Genomic DNA, 17,856 nt, shown 5'->3' with positions numbered 1-17,856 from the left:
CTGGGCCGAAGTTGATGGGGAGAACTGGGAGGACCCCAAGCTGGGTAAAGCTGTCTTAAGGCCCTTCCTATACGCAGGCTGCGTCTCAGGAAGACGAGCGTGGGCTGGCACGGCCTCTGTACATTCTGCTCCAAGGCCACAACCTCGGGATTGATCCCATGAGGACAAATCCTCTAACTTCTCTCGAGATCTCAGTCCAGAAACATGTTCTGTCACTGCTACCGCGCATCTACTAAATGCAAAGAAAACAACAGGCGCCTTGGAGTGGCTCGTGCCAAGGTGCCAGGCTCTGAGGGTCCCGGTCTGGAATCCTATTGTGCAACAAACGTTTACCGAACATCAATTATGAGCTAGGCACCATTCCAAAGACTGGAGATGCAGGGGAAAGAGCAAAACCCCAAGGAGCTTAGAAATACAAAAGTGCTTGCCAACGTGGGGTAAGGTGTGGACCGCACCAAAAAGAACGTCCAGATGACTGTGGAGCGACTTAAAACGAGGCCGGGAAATGAAAAAGCCATCCATACAAATAATTGTTCAAGTTGCTCTTCTGGGACCGGGACGCCGTTGCTGAGTGTGAGAAAATAAACCGCCGCACCGAAACCAAGGGATGGGAACACAAAATGAATATGCAAATCGGGTGAGGGCCAGCGTGCGACTTTGAATTCATATCCCAGATAACTGGGCTAAGGCGTTCCTGATGCAGGTCAGGTGAAGGCCAGGTGATGGCAGCAGTGATGAGGGTGGAGCGCTGGGGCCTCTGAGGGGGGCTACTGGGAACAGATTACGGGGTGGCAAGGTGTTGAAAACAATGACCCTTCAGTTCCCATCAGGACCCATAGGATGTCAAAACACGATTCTAAGTTCAGCTGTGAACATAATTCTGTGTACCAGAGAAACAAAGGAAGGCCAGATGATCTCCCGAAGGTATCAGAAAAGGATAAACAGGCAGCTGGGGCAAGACTACAAATTCACTTACGCTAAAAAAGGTCGACTCGCCAACATAGAGAGCATACTGCTGACATCCAGGATGGAAACCTGAAATTTAACATTTGAAGGTCAGCTGGAGAGAGCAACTAGGGTTACATAATGGGGCTCTGTCTGTCTTAAAGAGAAACAAGAGGGGAGGGGGAAGGGTGGACGGGAGAGAAAGCAGCTACAGCAGCTACGGGCGGTTAGGGTCAGCAGAAGACAATGAAGCGATGGCCAGGAGGCCCAGGGAAGCCATGACTGGTCAGAAGCCACGGGACATCTCATGGATTAAGGGAGAGGTATGGCCTACTTCGCTGGCTGCAGCAGCCAGATCAGGGGAAGTTTAAGTCCCCCTTAATTTTAGACTGAGCAGTGAGGTTCTTAGTGGTTGGGGCAGAACTCCTAATAACTGCAGACACTATGCACGAAACTGCACTTACCAGGGAATAAACTCGGGGCACAGGAAAGCCTTTATCAGGCTAGTCGGTCAGTTTCCTAACAATTCTTTTCTACAAATAGCTATCAGAAAGGTGTCAGCCCTAGTTAAAGACTCCAAATAGTAGAGTGTGGGGTGGTGATGAGATGTGGGGGGGTCATGATGGACAGTTAATGGGGTACGCAAGGGCAGATCAGCAGACTGCTATCAGTTCGACATACAATACAAGGGGTGACATAGAGAACGGTCTTTGATTGATAGGGGCCCATTTCTGCTTGTAGTGGCGAGAGAGCAAGCAATGGGATAACCACAGAGAAGGCGGAGTCACGATGCAGACACACCCAGGATGGGACTCCTAGGAAAACAACTCTATGGTGCCTCTGCTCTTGGACATCCACTCGACAGAGCTCAGAAGTCAGTTTGTCTAAGAGACTTCTGTGCTGGCCAGAGGCAGGTCTCAGGCTAACCAACTGACCTTTCTGTGAACGGCTAAGCAGGGGACAAGCACAGCTGAAGGGCCAGAAGATATTTAAATTAGTTCTTAAAAATTCCTCAAGTAGGGAAATGAACTGACAAGGGCATTAAGTCTGCCAAAGCCTAAGCCAAGGTTGCTGAAGACAACAGCAAACTGAGTTGTGGCTACGGCTCTTCTGGAGACTGGGGAACAAACTGTTTGACACACAGACACTGACTGGTTTTTCCTCCCATCTCTGAACCGAGTGTTCCAGAAAATAACTCAGTTCTGAGACTGTCTTCGGGGAGTCAGTATCAGGTCCCAGGTTCAGGAGCTCAGTTCTACAGAACTGGTCCTTTGGCGCCTAGCACAAGCGAGGCCTCTGCTCTCTCTCCCACCATTCATGAACTGGACTCTCACAACACCCCCTCCCAACCCCTTCAGTGTTAAGTGTGCTGAGAGAATTCAAAAGGCTAGAACCTGGAAATAGCCAGGTGGAAGAGATGCGCAGGGCAAGGGACCGGGGTGGAAAGCAGCCTTGCCCCTTCCCGCATCTGCAAACTGGAATTCATCGCATCTCTAAGGGGCTTGGCGGAGCTTCATCTGCAGCCTACTTCACCCGCTTCTCAGGTGGAACTTCCCCAAAGGCCAGCTCTAATCCTGTACGTATCTGGGCTTCCGGTAACAACCCCAGTGCTGAGGCCATCTGGGGAACCCTGCCTAACTCACCCCATGTGTCTGATCGAAAGGAGCCTTGATGGGAAGAGTAAGAATTCATACCACGCACTAGGAAAGCACAACACCCCACCCGTGAGGCAGCAGCTGTTTATTGGTGGTGACTGTCACACGGTGGCATCACGGGGTGACGCAATCTTCCTGAGAGGTCTGCTAAGGTAGGATCTGGAGTCTTCCACATTTATCAGATGCCTTCTCGTTAACGTTCTCCAGTTTTGCAATTCTACATCCAAACTGCATGGCCCGCTTTGGCAGAAGGGCGGAGGCTGTGAGGCCAAGTTCCACAGCTGCCAGGCGTAAGATGAGCTTCTCACCGACCCCACGGGGCAAAGTCAGGTCTGCCTTCTCCCACACCGGCAGGGAATTTAGGAAAGACACGACATTCTCATCCAGGAAAGGAAACCTAAAATTTATTAAAAAAAAAAAAAAAAAAAAAAGAGTGGCCACTACTAAAAAGTCTATTAGTGATTATGTAATTTAATAGATAAAATTCAACCACATTAAAAAGGTGTTTCAAAACGTGGCAATTTTATATGCATTATAAAGAATTCTAAAATCTAAATAAATTAGCTGTCTATGATATCAAGAAATAATTTCAAGTTGTTTCAGAGTATCCTTGCGGGTGCCCCCAGTATACAGCTTGATCATAAGTAACTTCTGTCTGGTTTGAGCATGTCTACAGAAACTGAACTTTAGGGGCATGAAGCCAACATAGAGGGTTCCAAAAGCCTGGACTTGTAACACTGTAAATAAACAAAACTGTAAGAATTTTGTTTATTTACACTTAAATTGCTTGTGCGGCCACAAATTGGTATCCATAACAAATACTACATTTAAAACAGAAACATTCTGCTCTTCTGCTTCTTCACTTTCCCACAAAACCATGGATTTTTCTCTGAGCTGCGTTGTTTCCATTACCAGCCCATCCCCATCTTCCCTGCCCATCCTCAGAACACAGCAGCTCTGCCACACTCACTGTCCTAACCGCTCTTCCTACACACCGCCACCCGAGCGCAGCACTGGAATAATTTCCTTAGGCTTTTGGAATTAACTGCTTCATCAGAAAAAGTAAATTCTCTACTCCTTCATCTGCCTGATGATAATGGATTAAATTCCTCTCTTCCTTTTCTGTAACTCCTGACCCTCTCTCTCATGTTCTTCAAAGAGAGTTTATTTACTTTGTAGAACAGTACTAATTATCTATCTGAAATATAATCTTGAGAAACAGAACAGCAATGACAATCTAATCTGGACAAGGACTGGCAACACAGGGACAGCTGGGCAAAGGCAAGCATGCTTCACTGCAAAGGACTAAGCATGAAATAAAGGCTAGAGACATTCTCAGACAAAGGGAGGTAACTACTGTGATGCTCTCCAGCTCTCATGACGCTTACACGGCTTCCTCCTCCTTGCCTGCCGAATCCTTCTAACAAAATACCACTTATTTAAACACGGTGCCATTCATTTTTCTTTTTGAGACATGGCCTTGATACATAAGCCAGGCTGGTCTCAAATCCATGGTCTCCGGAGTCTGCCAGTTAACGTGAACCACCACAGACACAGAGCTCCACAGCTGTGCTTCCCAGACTGCCTCGTCTCCCTGTGCTCTTACTGTTGAAAACTCTCCTTTTTCACTATGTCCTAACATCCTAAGTAGGTTGTAGGCAGAAACAATCCGAGATTTCAAAAGCACACACGAAACTGCCTTGGTCTCTGTGAACATTTTAGGTGATCTAAAACAGTACTAAATCTGTTCAAAAACCACACAAGGGACCGAAATCCAGGCCTGGCACCCCCACAGATCACCACAGCAGACATGCCTACACGGACAAACCCAGATTCTACAACCCTGCAGGACAAAGTCAGGGTGGGTTTATGGGGCAAAAAAAAATCCTTAAACTGCCTCCACTTGGAAATACACTATGCTGTTTTCACGTCTGTAGTTTTTTCATCATGGCCCTAGAAAGAATTACTCAGTCACCTCCTATCATGAGTTCAGACTTCCTACAGCTCCCTGGCGCCTTCGGCTCTGCTCTCATTTACAGGGTAAAGCTGAGATTGTGTGCCAAGTGCTCCTGTCCTGATGGGAGCACTCTCCACGGAAAAGGAATAGGAAGCCTTCCTTTGTATTTCTACTACAAAGCCTCTGAGTAATGGGTGAGTCACCTTGCTTCCTTTCCATGGTCACCAATAACTCTGTCGTCACGACCGAGGTTTCTGGAGGCAATGCGGCCCAGTTCCATGGCTACTTCCTCATTCAGTCCTTCGAGGCCGAGAGCCTGAAAGCGGACACGATGGCGGGAGTAGCCCGCCAGCTGCTCGTCCGCACCGATACCAGTCAGAATCACCTACAGAAGAGCGAAGAAAGCCAGAGATGTGACCGAGGACAAGAAAAAAAAAAAAGAGAGATTTTTCTTATAAAGCCTAAAAAAAACCCCCACAGGTCAAAAAATAGTAAAAAAAAAAAAAATGTTCAATTTTAAAGAAGTAATATACATTGTATTAAAAAGAATAAAATGCAGTATAGTCTTACAACCTTAAATGTTAAAAGGCTCAAGAGTCAAAATTAGGTCTCGGAAATCCCTCTGAGCAAAAATCCCAGCGCACACCTTTGCAGGGCTCTCATAAGATCTGGCAGCATCCTGGGTCACTAGGCAACCGATTCCTCTAGCAGCAAACCAGACCGCACAGCCAATGCTGTCATCCAGAACTGTGTCCAAGGGCTGAACTAAGTGACATATCCGAGCTCTTCTTAGATTTTGTAGCTCTTCAAGAGAAACATCAATTTCAACAAAATTCCAAGTCCGAGAAGGGTTGAGAGACTGCAGTTCCTTCAGTCCTGCTTTCCCTGTGACTCGGTCCGGCACCTCAGCGGCACCCTGACAGAATTCTTCAGACAGGGTCTTGTGATGGCTTCGCTGTTTTCTTTCGATGTTAGGAACACGTGGCCCAGTCTCTCGTTTACCCACAAAAGCCACATTCAGGAGATCGATCGGCTCATCTAAAGGAACATGACGGTCTGCAAGGGCTGCGAGCACCATGGAATCCACACCTCCAGAAAAGAGGATCGCAATGCTTGCTTTCTTAGGACAAGCTTGCAAAACTTCCTCTGATGCCGGGTTTTCCTCCCTAGCTAAACACAAGACACGTCTCTTGACTGCAACACCGAGGACATGAATGAACTGCTGAACTACTTTCTTTGTGTGTCCATCCGTCAGAAATGTTTCAAGTGTCTCTCTTGCATGTGGAACCCGGGAACTGTCTCTAGAGGGAGCTTCCAGGGGAGCTTGAGGCAGCATCTTATTTAAGGGAGCAATCGGTTTTGGAAGATACAGCTCGGCTTCACTTGCTACCACCGATACAAGCGCCGGCAATTCTGCTGGAGTCCGAGTTGGGTTGATAGCACATTCTTCAATAACATTCTGCTCAGAAACGTATTTCCACGGATATAACTTTAAAGTCACACTACTGGAATCAGCAGCAGAATTGAGATCAATTTGGAAAATTCCAGATGCCGGAACTTCTTGCCACTGGTCTGTAAGCCCAGATACCTGGGTGCCAACTGAAGAGAGGCAGAAACTCCTGCCCAGATTATTAAAATGCCAAAGCAAGCTACGGCGGCCAAAGAAGTCCCTACCAAACCATAAGCAATGGCTAGACGCTTGATAGTATATAAAAGACCAAGGACCTCGGACTTTGGAGAAGAGTGCCAGAATATCAGACTCCGTCTTACAGGCAGAAAGGCTACTGCTCATAACCTGGGTGTCATTGTCCTCTGCTTCAACCTGGACCCCACTAAAAACTTCCCCGTTCCACAGGAACACGTTGCCACTCTCATCTTCCACAGGCTGGGCAGTCAAAGCACCTCTCAAGTGAAGGACGTGACCGGAAAACAGACACTGATAGTTAACACTAGATTTGAACAACTGCTTGCTGCTATCGGGACCCCGTCGCCTAAGGCTGCGCAGCAAATCCTCTCTTAACTCTTTACTGAAATGCTCAGCAGAGAAGCCTACACAACAGCAGATGCCGCACATGGCTGTGAAGTCAGGGCGACTGAGTCTTGACTTTGGTCGTCTCCGAGTTTTCTAAGGCTTGGTATTCTTTTCTTAGCTCATCCAATTTATCTGTAGGAGGGAGTGAGAAAAAAGATTGAAGTTCAGAAATGCTTACCTATTAATTCATGGACAAAACAAACTACTTCTCAAGATTCTATGAGTAGATGCCTTGTACAATTGCCAGGAGTAACTCAGAATGCTGCAGGGACAAACAGTGCTGAATTTCGGAATGGTTTCCTTTCACTGAGTACTTATTTTGGTCCAAGCACTTGGCTAAGCACTTTGCATATCCAACTTTCAAATCTGTCAAGACCTTGCAGGCTCAAAGTATTGCCCCCGAAAATGAAAAATCAGAAAATGAATTTTTATACTTTAGTCAAAGTATGAAAAAAAGCCATGCCTATCTCACTTGGTAAATACACCAAATACATCTTCAAGTTATGTTTTTACTTCGTAAGTGTGATATAGTTTGATCAGACCCACGTGCTCCCCCACCCTCCCTCTCCTTCCACTGACATGGGTGATCTACCAGGAGTCACACCCCTGAGGACACTGACTCTCCTCCTCCCTGGCAGCCATCACCTGCTAACAGCTCCTCTGTGGCTCAGGTCTCACCCTCCCTCAGAGAAGTTCCTTTTGGCAGTGAACGGCAGGTAAGACAAGAACCACACCTGGTGCGTGCGGAGATTAAGGGACTTTAGAGGGCTCAGTCCAAAACTGGACCTCTGTCTCACACTCCTGACCCCTACGGCTTGGGGATCATAGAGGAAAGGGGACAGACGGAGCACAAGGACAGGAGACTGGGGCGTTCTGCTGCAGTGTGACAAGTGTCTTCAGACCTCACGGGCTTGCTATGAATGGGAACTCACAGCAGCTACAGCTGCCGGCTCACAGTCCAGCCAGTCAGAATCCCAGTCCCACCCCAGCTAAGGAGTCTTTTTAAACCTGTAGAGATCTTTGGAAGGCTGACTGGAAATAGATCACTGTAGTCGCACACACGCCCAGATGCGCTCATGCAGATGGGGTTGAGTTGAGGTACTATTATGAATCCCCACAAAAAGCCTATAAGAGGTTTTACTATAGTATTCCACACATAACACCGAGAACAAAACCAAAATGAAGACCGCTCACTTTTGCTTTCAGAAAGCATGTCTGTTCGATCTTCAAGAAAGAATATGTTGCTGTTCTGTTGCTGCCTGTACACTTTCTGCAAAAGAAAGTCACAGTATCAGGACACAATTAGCACGGCGATGCTCCACAGAACCCTATGACCACTTACTCTTGAGTTTCAGGAATACTCAGAATTTATCAGATACGAACAGATACCAAGTCACTGATGCTCTGCCATCCTGCCACTGTCCTGTCCGGCCACAGGGCTACCGTTTACTCTTACAGGTGTACAGCATGGAGAGCTTTGCTCATCAATGAAGGTTCTTTACATCACCACATGGGAACAGCGTTAAGAGTTCTTTGCTGCCCGCAAATGTCAGACATTTGTCTGTCTCGTCACCATTACAGATACAGACGGCTGCCACCGCAATTAAACGCCCATGCATCTCACAATTGTGTATGTATCAACTGCTCCGAAAGAAGCCCCAGGTCAAGTCACACAATATTTAGACATTCTGCCAGTCTGATCTCCTAAAGTTCTGTATTAATTTGCCTTAGCGTCCAATATTCCACAAATGACAATATCAGAAGTGTTGAAAATGTCAGTCACTAGAGGATTGAGAGGGCTGAAAATCATTTCCTCACTTAGGATGCAATTTTCCAGAGAAAAACCACATATGAAACAGCAGCTGACTGATGAACACATCATAAAAAAGGCATTAAATGGGTTAAGTATTTGGAATATTACAGTTTTCTGTGGAAAAGGAAATAATTCAATTTTTGCTAAAGTGTAATAGGGAAATAATTTTCTCAACTTTGAGATGCATTGGCATATACAGAAAAACAAATGAAAAACAAAAACAAATCAGTATGAGATCAGTATGTCAGAACTCTGTAACTTTAGCATAAATGATCTAACTCCTAATCTTAATATACTGTATACTAGTCCAGATTCCTGCAGTAACTTACCCGATTCTTCTTCAGGTTAGAGAGTTCATCCACAATGATGTTTTGCAATTTAATCTATGAAAATAAAGAAAAAGCTAAGGTAGAAGTTTCCAAAGTATGTTCAGTAGGGATATTCTAAGTAATGGGCGTAGGGGCTGTCACATATACCCACCACCTGTCTAAACAGACACTAAACAGGGGCCACAGCGCCCAGCTGGGCTCCGTGGCAAACAGCTGAAGAAGGAAAGGCTTAGGCATGCCAGGAGCCAGTTACCCCAGGGCTTATACCTTTAACCTAAGTGAAACACTGTCTACCAAAATTAGTACCAGTCTTAAGTTTTATAACGTCTTGCTGTAAATTAAAACAAAGAGAAAGAAAACGAATGTGGGTTTTGCCCTTTGCCCAGCAACCACTGTTGTTCATGATGTATGGTAGATGACAATCATTCAGAAAAAAATAAATGGCACTGACGGCCCTACCTGCGGAGAGAAAACGTCATTTTCCACCTCCGCACTTATTCTATTTTGTACGGTCAAGACTACATCCTGCTGGTATCATCAAGCTGGGCTTGTTGTGATCACCAGATGAAGCCTAAGTAGGCAATGCCTCTTTTGCAGCAATCCCACGCCACGACACACAGTATTAAGGGGCAGAGTATTTTGAAAACTCACAGGCACCCTCTTCAGTGTGCACCTTTGCGTCTCCACACAGCCAGAGGTGACAGTTGCGGTAAGGAACTACAAAGCCACAGGCGCTCATCTTCCTGGAGCCTCAAGTCTGCTTCTACAGTGTTTTAGGAATGACGGGTATACATACATCTCACTTTAGCTGGTACCAAAGAAAACTGTGATACCGTGGGAATAAGGCCACTAACCGAAGATGCCATTCGGGCGGGGGGGGGGGATGTGGAATTTAGCACATTTAACTCCTGAAAAGACGGTACGCACATCCCTCCGCTATCCATGTCTGAAGATTTTGTCTGTAATTGGATGCTAATGGTAGGGTTCGGCACGGCGGTGCATCCCCGAAATCTCGGCTCTTAGGCAAGGGAATGAGGCCACGCTCCCCTTAAACAAGAGTTTGAGCCTGGCCTGAGCGACATGAAAACCCTATCCCGAAGGAAGCGAGAGCGGGAGAAAGGCAGGCAAAGATTAAAATCCTAGGGTCCTAGGTAGACACGACTGCAAGTCTGCAGGGACGCCACGGACGCAGGCACAGCCGCGGGGCCCGCCGCCCGCGTCCCGGAGCCCCAGACCCGCCGCACCTTGCTGTCCAGGGCCTCGCTGTGTGCAATCGCCGTGGGCGCGGACACCGGCGCGGCGCGATCGTCGGCGCGCACCTCACGGCCGGGCATCTCCACGCCGCGCGGCACACCGGGGAACCGCGGCCGGAAGGGGAAGACCGGACGCACGAGCTCCTGCGAATCCCGCCCCTTCCGGTACCTCAGCGAACGGAGTCTGCACTTTGACGCGTGCGCAGTCGAGGGCGCTCGCGGGCGGGGTGGGGATGTGGGGTGGGATGGGCGGGAAAAGAGTGTATGCAAGCGCACTGGTTTTAGGCCAAAAAAGATTAAAGAAGAATTGCCTGGTTGTGGAGTTTATGGATTTTCTGTAACGTCCCCTAACGAATCCGATGTAAATAATAATAGTAGTAGTAGTTATAATAATAATATTACCGTTATATAATATAATAATAATTACTATTATTATTATTATAACAACAGCAACAATCATCATCATCACTTCGCTTTCATATCCAAATAGACCATAGAAGTAAAAATAACAGACAAGGTAAGAAGCTGCGGTGCTGATTTCAGACACACAATGCTGGCGATAGGACTGAACAGAGTTAGACTTTCAGGCTTTTGACTCCTTGTGGTTAGGACTGCCGCATGAACTATATATAGCTTTAGATGAATTTTGGGTGAATTTTGGATGCTCTGTTCCATACAACATCCCAGTCAAGTCTAGAAATAGGCGAGAGAGATTGATGGAGCGCTTTTCAGCGCTTCTGGGTTTTACACCGAAAGGCATGTGGTAAAGAGTTTAGTTCAATTAAAGAAATTTTTAACTAGGCTTAAGTATTTCTATTACATGAATCAAAAGACCCTGAGCCCCCTTAATTTATTTATTTCAGTGATTTTCATTCGTAAAGTTTGCTTTCTTGAAAAATAGAAGTTTTTACAAATTTTCTAAGTATAATAATCAAAATTCTGTGTCTCTTAAGAATTAGAAGGAAAGTTGTATATTATAGGAATAACTGGAAAGGAACCCACAGGAAAGGGTGTTCTTGCTGGAAATCAAAATCAGCCCTGTAGACAGTTTCTTCCACAGTTACCCTGACAACCCAGCTGAGTACTGCATCAAACACTTGCAATCGCAGTACTCAGCAGGCAGACACAGGAAGGTCTTTCCCTGGTCCATGACTTGTTTGCTTTTTCAGGGAGCAGAGGTTCTCCACTCTGGTGGGGACCAGTTTCCCACCTACGTGCTTTATAAGGAATAAGGGACTTTGGGATTAAATCTAAAACACGATCTCAACACCTTTTCTCTTGCACATATAGAAGTGTGATTCTTTGAGATTTCTCATATAGACTTGTGTTTGAGATAACCTAAAAAATGCATTTCATTTGAGAGGACAGGCAAGAAACTCACACAGGACAAAAAGATTGTAATCCGGACAGACATTCAATACGGTTATAAACAAAACGAAGTGACACTGTTTTAGAAATGAAGAGATATATCCATACAAAGCCAGGAAGCTTCCGAACGACTCTAATCTCTGTATTTCCTTTTGGCTGTTGGCAAAGAAATTGGGCCAAGCTAGTTCATTCATAAGAGAGATGTGAAGCTCTTGATAATTCTTACCAGGATTTTGTGAAGATCTAGGAAATTTGGTTGGATTGCAAAGGGTGAAAGGTACGGAGAAAGATAAATTACCTTCAAAAAGAAGGAACACATAGGCTTTAAAAAGCAAGAAGATTTCTAGTCATCCTAGGAGTTCTGGTGAAGCTTAAACAGCATGTGAGGTAGCAAGGTATGCAGGCTTAGGGAAGGAGCCTGTGCAGAAGACAGACGCCTGTGCAGAAGACAGACGCCTGTGCAGAAGACAGACACCTGTGCAGAAGACAGACAGTCTGTGCAGAAGACAGACAGTCTCTGCAGCAGACAGACACCCTGTGCAGAAGACAGACAGTCTGTGCAGAAGACAGGCAGCCTGTGCAGAAGACAGACAGTCTGTGCAGAAGACAGGCATCCTGTGCAGAAGACCGACAGTCTGTGCAGAAGACCGACAGTCTGTGCAGAAGACAGACAGCCTGTGCAGAAGACAGACAGTCTGTGCAGGAGACAGACACCTGTGCAGAAGACAGACAGTCTGTGCAGAAGACAGACAGTCTGTGCAGAAGACAGGCAGCCTGTGCAGAAGACAGACAGTCTGTGCAGAAGACAGACAGTCTGTGCAGAAGACAGACAATCTTTGCAGAAGACAAACAGTCTGTGCAGGAGACAGACAGTCTGTGCAGGAGACAGGCAGTCTGTGCAGAAGACAGACAGTCTGTGCAGAAGACAGACAGTCTGTGCAGGAGACAGACAGTCTGTGCAGAAGACAGACAGTCTGTGCAGAAGACAGACAGTCTGTGCAGAAGACAGACACCTGTGCAGGAGACAGACACCTGTGCAGGAGACAGACAGTCTGTGCAGAAGACAGGCAGCCTGTGCAGAAGACAGACAGCCTGTGCAGAAGACAGACACCTGTGCAGAAGACAGACAGTCTGTGCAGAAGACAGTCTGTGCAGGAGACAGACAGTCTGTGCAGGAGACAGACAGTCTGTGCAGGAGACAGACAGTCTGTGCAGGAGACAGACAGTCTGTGCAGGAGACAGACAGCCTGTGCAGGAGACAGACAGCCTGTGCAGGAGACAGGCAGCCTGTGCAGGAGACAGGCAGTCTGTGCAGGAGACAGGCAGTCTGTGCAGAAGACAGGCAGTCTGTGCAGAAGACAGGCAGCCTGTGCAGAAGACAGGCAGTCTGTGCAGAAGACAGACAGTCTGTGCAGGAGACAGACAGTCTGTGCAGAAGACAGACAGTCTCTGCAGAAGACAGACAGTCTCTGCAGAAGACAGACAGTCTCTGCAGAAGACAGACACCTGTGCAGGAGACAGACAGTCTGTGCAGAAGACAGGCAGCCTGTGCAGAAGACAGACAGTCTGTGCAGAAGACAGACACCTGTGCAGAAGACAGACAGTCTGTGCAGAAGACAGACACCTGTGCAGAAGACAGACAGTCTGTGCAGGAGACAGACAGTCTGTGCAGGAGACAGACAGTCTCTGCAGGAGACAGACAGCCTGTGCAGGAGACAGACAGCCTGTGCAGGAGACAGACAGCCTGTGCAGGAGACAGGCAGCCTGTGCAGGAGACAGGCAGTCTGTGCAGGAGACAGGCAGTCTGTGCAGAAGACAGGCAGTCTGTGCAGAAGACAGGCAGCCTGTGCAGAAGACAGGCAGTCTGTGCAGAAGACAGACAGTCTGTGCAGGAGACAGACAGTCTGTGCAGAAGACAGACAGTCTCTGCAGAAGACAGACAGTCTCTGCAGAAGACAGACACCTGTGCAGGAGACAGACAGTCTGTGCAGAAGACAGGCAGCCTGTGCAGAAGACAGACAGTCTGTGCAGAAGACAGACACCTGTGCAGAAGACAGACAGTCTGTGCAGAAGACAGACACCTGTGCAGAAGACAGACAGTCTGTGCAGGAGACAGACAGTCTGTGCAGGAGACAGACAGTCTGTGCAGAAGACAGACAGTCTGTGCAGAAGACAGCCTGTGCAGTCTTGGAGTCAAAAGGAAACTTGATAAATCTAAGAATAACAAGGCCAATAAGTAAAATTAGTTCATCAACTGGGAAAACGGGAGGGAGTCATAGCAGAGAACCGGAGGCAGTAGGCGGGTGGGGCCAGAGCCCTGGAACCTCTGCAGTGCTAAGCACTCGCCATACACAGCTCTAAGGTGTGTTGTATTTTTACCATGGAGTATACACACGTCTGCAGATTCAGTTCACACACAGTAGGAGCTTCCACCAGAATACGCCTAAGGGAAAGGACAGGTCAAACTACAGCAGAATGCCTTGACTCAGATAAACTAAGTGAAAAGGTTCAGGAAAATGTTAGCGGTATGGGTCAGCCAATCAGCAGAGCGTGGCGTAAACACAACAGAATATCCTCTCAACTGCCGGTCTCCATCAACTGTAGAAAAAGCCTGATGACTTCCTCCTCCCAACTTGTGGTGAAATCTAAGAAAATTTACCTAGATTGTAGAGGGGAAAGAGGATGGGGGAAGGAAACATACAGCCTCCTCGTGCTTTTTTTCTTTCCTTTCTGGCTGTGTAGTTCAGGTTGGCTAGACTCACTAGATGGCCCAGGGTGAGCTTTAAAAATGGAGATCTTCCCAAGTGCTGGGATTGCCAGCGTGTGCTGCCTCGCCCAGGGAGATAAGGTTCCTGTAAAAAAAAAAAAAAAAAAGGGAACAGGAAAATCAGGTAGTTTCTGTATGGGTGTGATGTAGGTCAAACATGAAGTTATTGGCAGCTGCGGCTTCACTGGGCTTTTTTCACTTAATGTCATAACTGTAATTCCCTCCATGTCACATAGGACAACTTATCTACCTCCCTCTTCTCCTCCTTTTCATTTTGTTCTTCTTAATGATTTAAGAGTATTATGTGGATTTATGTATTATACTTTATCCATTCATCAGATAGTGGATAAAAATGTTTATTTACATCTGTTACAGACATAAATAATAAACATAAATAATATAACAGACATAAATAAATATAGCTAGTATCCACTTATGGATAAGTACATACCATATTCATCTTTTTAGGTCTGGGATACCTGACTCAGGATAGTGTTTTCTAATTCCATCCATTTGCATGCAAAATTTAAGATGTCATTGGTTATTTTTGTTGTTGTTGTTTGTTTGCTTTTACAATGAGTAGTACTCTAAAGTGTAAATTGCCACACTTTCTTCCTCCATTCTTTGGTTGAGGGGCATGTAGGTTGTTTCCAGATTCTGGCTATTACAAATAATGCTGCTATGAACATAGTTGAACAAATGCCTTTGTAGTATGATTGAGCATCTTTTGGGTATATGCCCAAGGGTGATATGGCTGGGTCCTGAGGTAGGTTGATTCTCAATTTTCTGAGAAACCACCATACTGATTTTTCCAAAGTGATTGTATGAGTTTGCATTCCCACCAGCAATGGGTGAGTGTTCCCCTTACTCCACATTCTCTCCAGAGAATTGGTGTTTTTGATCTTAGCCATTCTGACAGGAGTAAGAAGATATCTCAGAGTTGTTTTGATTTGCATTTCCCTGATGGCTAAGGATGTTGAACATTTCCTTAAGTAGCTTTTGGCCATTTAAGATTCTTCTGTTGAGAATTCTCTGTTTAGTTCTGTACCCCATTTTCAAATTGGGTTATTAAGTATTTTGATGTCTAATTTCTTGAGTTCTTTATATATTTTAGAGATTAGTCCTTTGTCTGATGTGGGGTTGGTTGATGGAGGAAGGTCATTGGTTAAAAAAATAAAGAAACTGCTTGGCTGGCCCTCATAGGTTAGAACACAGGTGGGTGGAGAAAACAGAACAGAATGCTGGGAGGAAGAGGAAGTGAGCTCAGACTCGACAGCTCTCCTCTCGGGGGTAGACGCCTCAGAGAGATGCCATGCTCCCGGCTCCTGGGCAGACACGCGATGAAGCTCCGACCCAGATGGACGTAGGCTTGAATCTTCCCGGTAAGCGCACCTAGCTGTGCTATATAGAATATTAGAAATGGGCAAGTCCAGGTGTGAGAGTTAGCCTAGAAGAGGCTAGATAGAAATGGGCCAAGCAGTGATTAAAAGAATATAGTGTCCGTGTAATTATTTCAGGGCATAAGCTAGCCAGGCAGCCGGGGTGCTGGGGACACAGCCCCTCCGCTCCTATTACTACAGTTGGTAAAGAATTTTCCCACTCAGTAGGCTGCCTTTTTGTCTTATTGACCATGTCCTTTGCTTTACAGAAGCTTCTCAGTTTCAGGAGGTCCCATTTATTTATTGTTGCTCTCAGTGTCTGTGCTACTAATGGGCTCAATTCACCTATAAAAGACACAGGCTAAGAGAATGGATACGAAAACAGGATCCAGCCTTCTGCTGTATACAAGAAACATTTTGTATTTTTTTATGGTATAGGACTTTCATTTCTGCTAAATAGTTCCTAGGTAGTTAATGTTTAATACAATGTGGCTATTATGAGTGAGGCTGCTTTATTGATTTTTTTGGGTAAATCAATACTGGTATATGACAACAATACCAGGTTTTGTGTGTTGGCTCTGTGTTCTGCCACTTTGCCGAAATCACTTATTCAGAGAGTTTTTGGTGGGATCCTTGGAATTTGCAAACACTGTCTGTCTGATTTCCTCCTTTCCTATCTGAATGCCCTTTATTTTTTCCTCTTACCTAACAGTTCTGGCTAGGACTTCTAGTCCCTTTCTGGGTAAAAGTGTTGAAAGTGCCATCCTGGCCCTTTGCCACATCTCAGAGAGGCATCTCTTAGCTTCCCCCCCCCCCATGGTTACACATACTTTTAATATGTTGAGGCCCATTCATTTTTTCTATAGATATTTTTTCCAGAGTGTTTTTAATCATAAAATGATACTGGATTATTATTCTAATTATTTATTCTCTTGTTTTTATGCATGCTATACAAGTGGTTCATCACTGAGCCACATCTACAGCTGGGTGTGTTATCAAATGCTTTTTCTACATCTATGGAAATGACTGCATGTGTAGCATGATTAATAAAAAACCCAAAGACATACACTAGGGTTCAACCTCAAGGTCAGAGAAGCAAAACAGCCAGCCACTGGCTCTTACCTCTACCTCAGTCCAAAACAGTGATCCTGCCTCCAGGAATCTCAGATTGAGACTGTGTGTGAGAACTGTCTCCTCCTGTTTTATATTCCTCTCTAGTGCTGGGATTAAGGTTGTGCCCCACTACCACCCGGTTTCTATGTCTAACTAGCGTGGCTACCAGGATTAAAGGTGTGTGCCACCACTGCCTGGCTGATAGTGTGGCTGTTTTACTCCCTGAACTTCAGCCAAGCTTTATTTATTAAAATACAAATGAACTATCACTACAATATGATGTTTGTCCTTCGTTGGGTTGATTTAGAGAGTATGTTTATATGTTTGTGTAGGCTGAATGATCCTTGCATCCATAGGATGGACCTTGGAGAGTAATCTTTTTAATACGCTATTAAATTTGGTTTGATGTATTGTTAGGAAGGTTTGCAGGTGCGTTTATTAATGATCTTGACTGTAGCTTTTGTTTACTGTTGTGTCTTGTTTGGATATCAGTGTGATTTTTGTCCTTGTACAATGTTTGAGAGAATAATTTCTTCCCTTCACATTCTTTGGAATAACTTAAGCCTCGGACCACTCTCTTCTTCCAAAGATCTCATTGAAATATGGCATATTTTCCTGACATAAGAGTGCCTCCCATATAATATAGAGCATGGGGAACATTTTAATTAGAAAATAAGGACCTGGGGCTGGAGAGATGGCTCAGAGGTTAAGAGCATTGCCTGCTCTTCCAAAGGTCCTGAGTTCAATTCCCAGCAACCACATGGTGGCTCACAACCATCTGTAATGAGGTCTGGTGCCCTCTTCTGGCCTTCAGGCATACACACAGAATATTGTATACATAATAAATAAATAAATATTTTTAAAAAAAAAAGAAAGAAAAGAAGGACCTGAAACTGATCCATCAAGGAGCCATGAGCTGGGCTACTGTGGCACGTGGGAACCTTCTTTTGTTCAAAGCTCAGGTGTTCCCTTAGAGCCTAGCTTTTGAAGGCAATGCAACGTGTTCTCTACCGTGTCTACTGCCACCTCTTGCAAGAAGAATGCGAACTCTTTTTCTTTCTACAGCAAATAGCTTGCCAAAAGGGATTCCAACATATTTTTCAGTTCTTCTAAAAAGTCTAGACTATTGCACAAACATTACAATCTCCCAGCCATGATGGTGCCCAAGGCCCTGTGTGCCTGGGCCTATTCTTATGCCATACTGGCCTGAGTTGGCTGAGAAGCAAGAGCAACTCTCTGGGCAGT

General features: G+C 45.8%; 2 protein-coding genes across 2 annotated transcripts; both read right to left on the bottom strand.

Annotated features, from left to right (window-relative positions):
• Nucleotides 1-2,670: 2,670 nt before the first annotated feature.
• Nucleotides 2,671-6,631, bottom strand: LOC121442211 (asparagine synthetase domain-containing protein 1-like). Its single transcript, XM_041643685.1, has 3 exons — nt 5,204-6,631; nt 4,761-4,942; nt 2,671-2,997 (listed from the first exon to the last, which is right to left on the bottom strand). Exons 1-3 carry the CDS (start codon nt 6,629-6,631, stop codon nt 2,748-2,750), a joined length of 1,860 nt encoding a protein of 619 aa, XP_041499619.1. The 3' UTR covers nt 2,671-2,747.
• Nucleotides 6,585-10,114, bottom strand: LOC121442212 (ASNSD1 upstream open reading frame protein-like). Its single transcript, XM_041643686.1, has 4 exons — nt 9,976-10,114; nt 8,732-8,785; nt 7,784-7,859; nt 6,585-6,721 (listed from the first exon to the last, which is right to left on the bottom strand). The coding sequence occupies exons 1-4, from the start codon at nt 10,063-10,065 to the stop codon at nt 6,642-6,644; spliced, it is 300 nt and encodes a 99-aa protein (XP_041499620.1). The 5' UTR covers nt 10,066-10,114; the 3' UTR covers nt 6,585-6,641.
• Between the last annotated feature and the right edge of the window lie 7,742 nt (nt 10,115-17,856).

The sequence above is a fragment of the Microtus oregoni genome, unplaced genomic scaffold (genome assembly GCF_018167655.1).
Source record: "Microtus oregoni isolate MIOR12 unplaced genomic scaffold, Mior012 000087F_ref0000451, whole genome shotgun sequence".
NCBI classification, from domain to species: Eukaryota; Metazoa; Chordata; class Mammalia; order Rodentia; family Cricetidae; genus Microtus; species Microtus oregoni.
This window is presented reverse-complemented; position numbering and strand designations above follow the sequence as displayed.

What these genes read in the sequence shown, in the direction of transcription:
- LOC121442211 (XM_041643685.1), bottom strand. Translation starts at nt 6,631, where the DNA reads ATGTGCGGCATCTGCTGTTGTGTAGGCTTCTCTGCTGAGCATTTCAGT. An exon ending in CTTATGAGAGCCCTGCAAAG is followed by an intron (nt 4,943 to 5,203) that starts GTGTGCGCTGGG and finishes GCTCTTCTGTAG; the next exon opens with GTGATTCTGACTGGTATCGG. An exon ending in GACCATGGAAAGGAAGCAAG is followed by an intron (nt 2,998 to 4,760) that starts GTGACTCACCCA and finishes AATAAATTTTAG; the next exon opens with GTTTCCTTTCCTGGATGAGA.
- LOC121442212 (XM_041643686.1), bottom strand. Translation starts at nt 10,065, where the DNA reads ATGCCCGGCCGTGAGGTGCGCGCCGACGATCGCGCCGCGCCGGTGTCC. An exon ending in GCGAGGCCCTGGACAGCAAG is followed by an intron (nt 8,786 to 9,975) that starts GTGCGGCGGGTC and finishes TTATTTTCATAG; the next exon opens with ATTAAATTGCAAAACATCAT. An exon ending in CTAACCTGAAGAAGAATCGG is followed by an intron (nt 7,860 to 8,731) that starts GTAAGTTACTGC and finishes TTTCTTTTGCAG; the next exon opens with AAAGTGTACAGGCAGCAACA.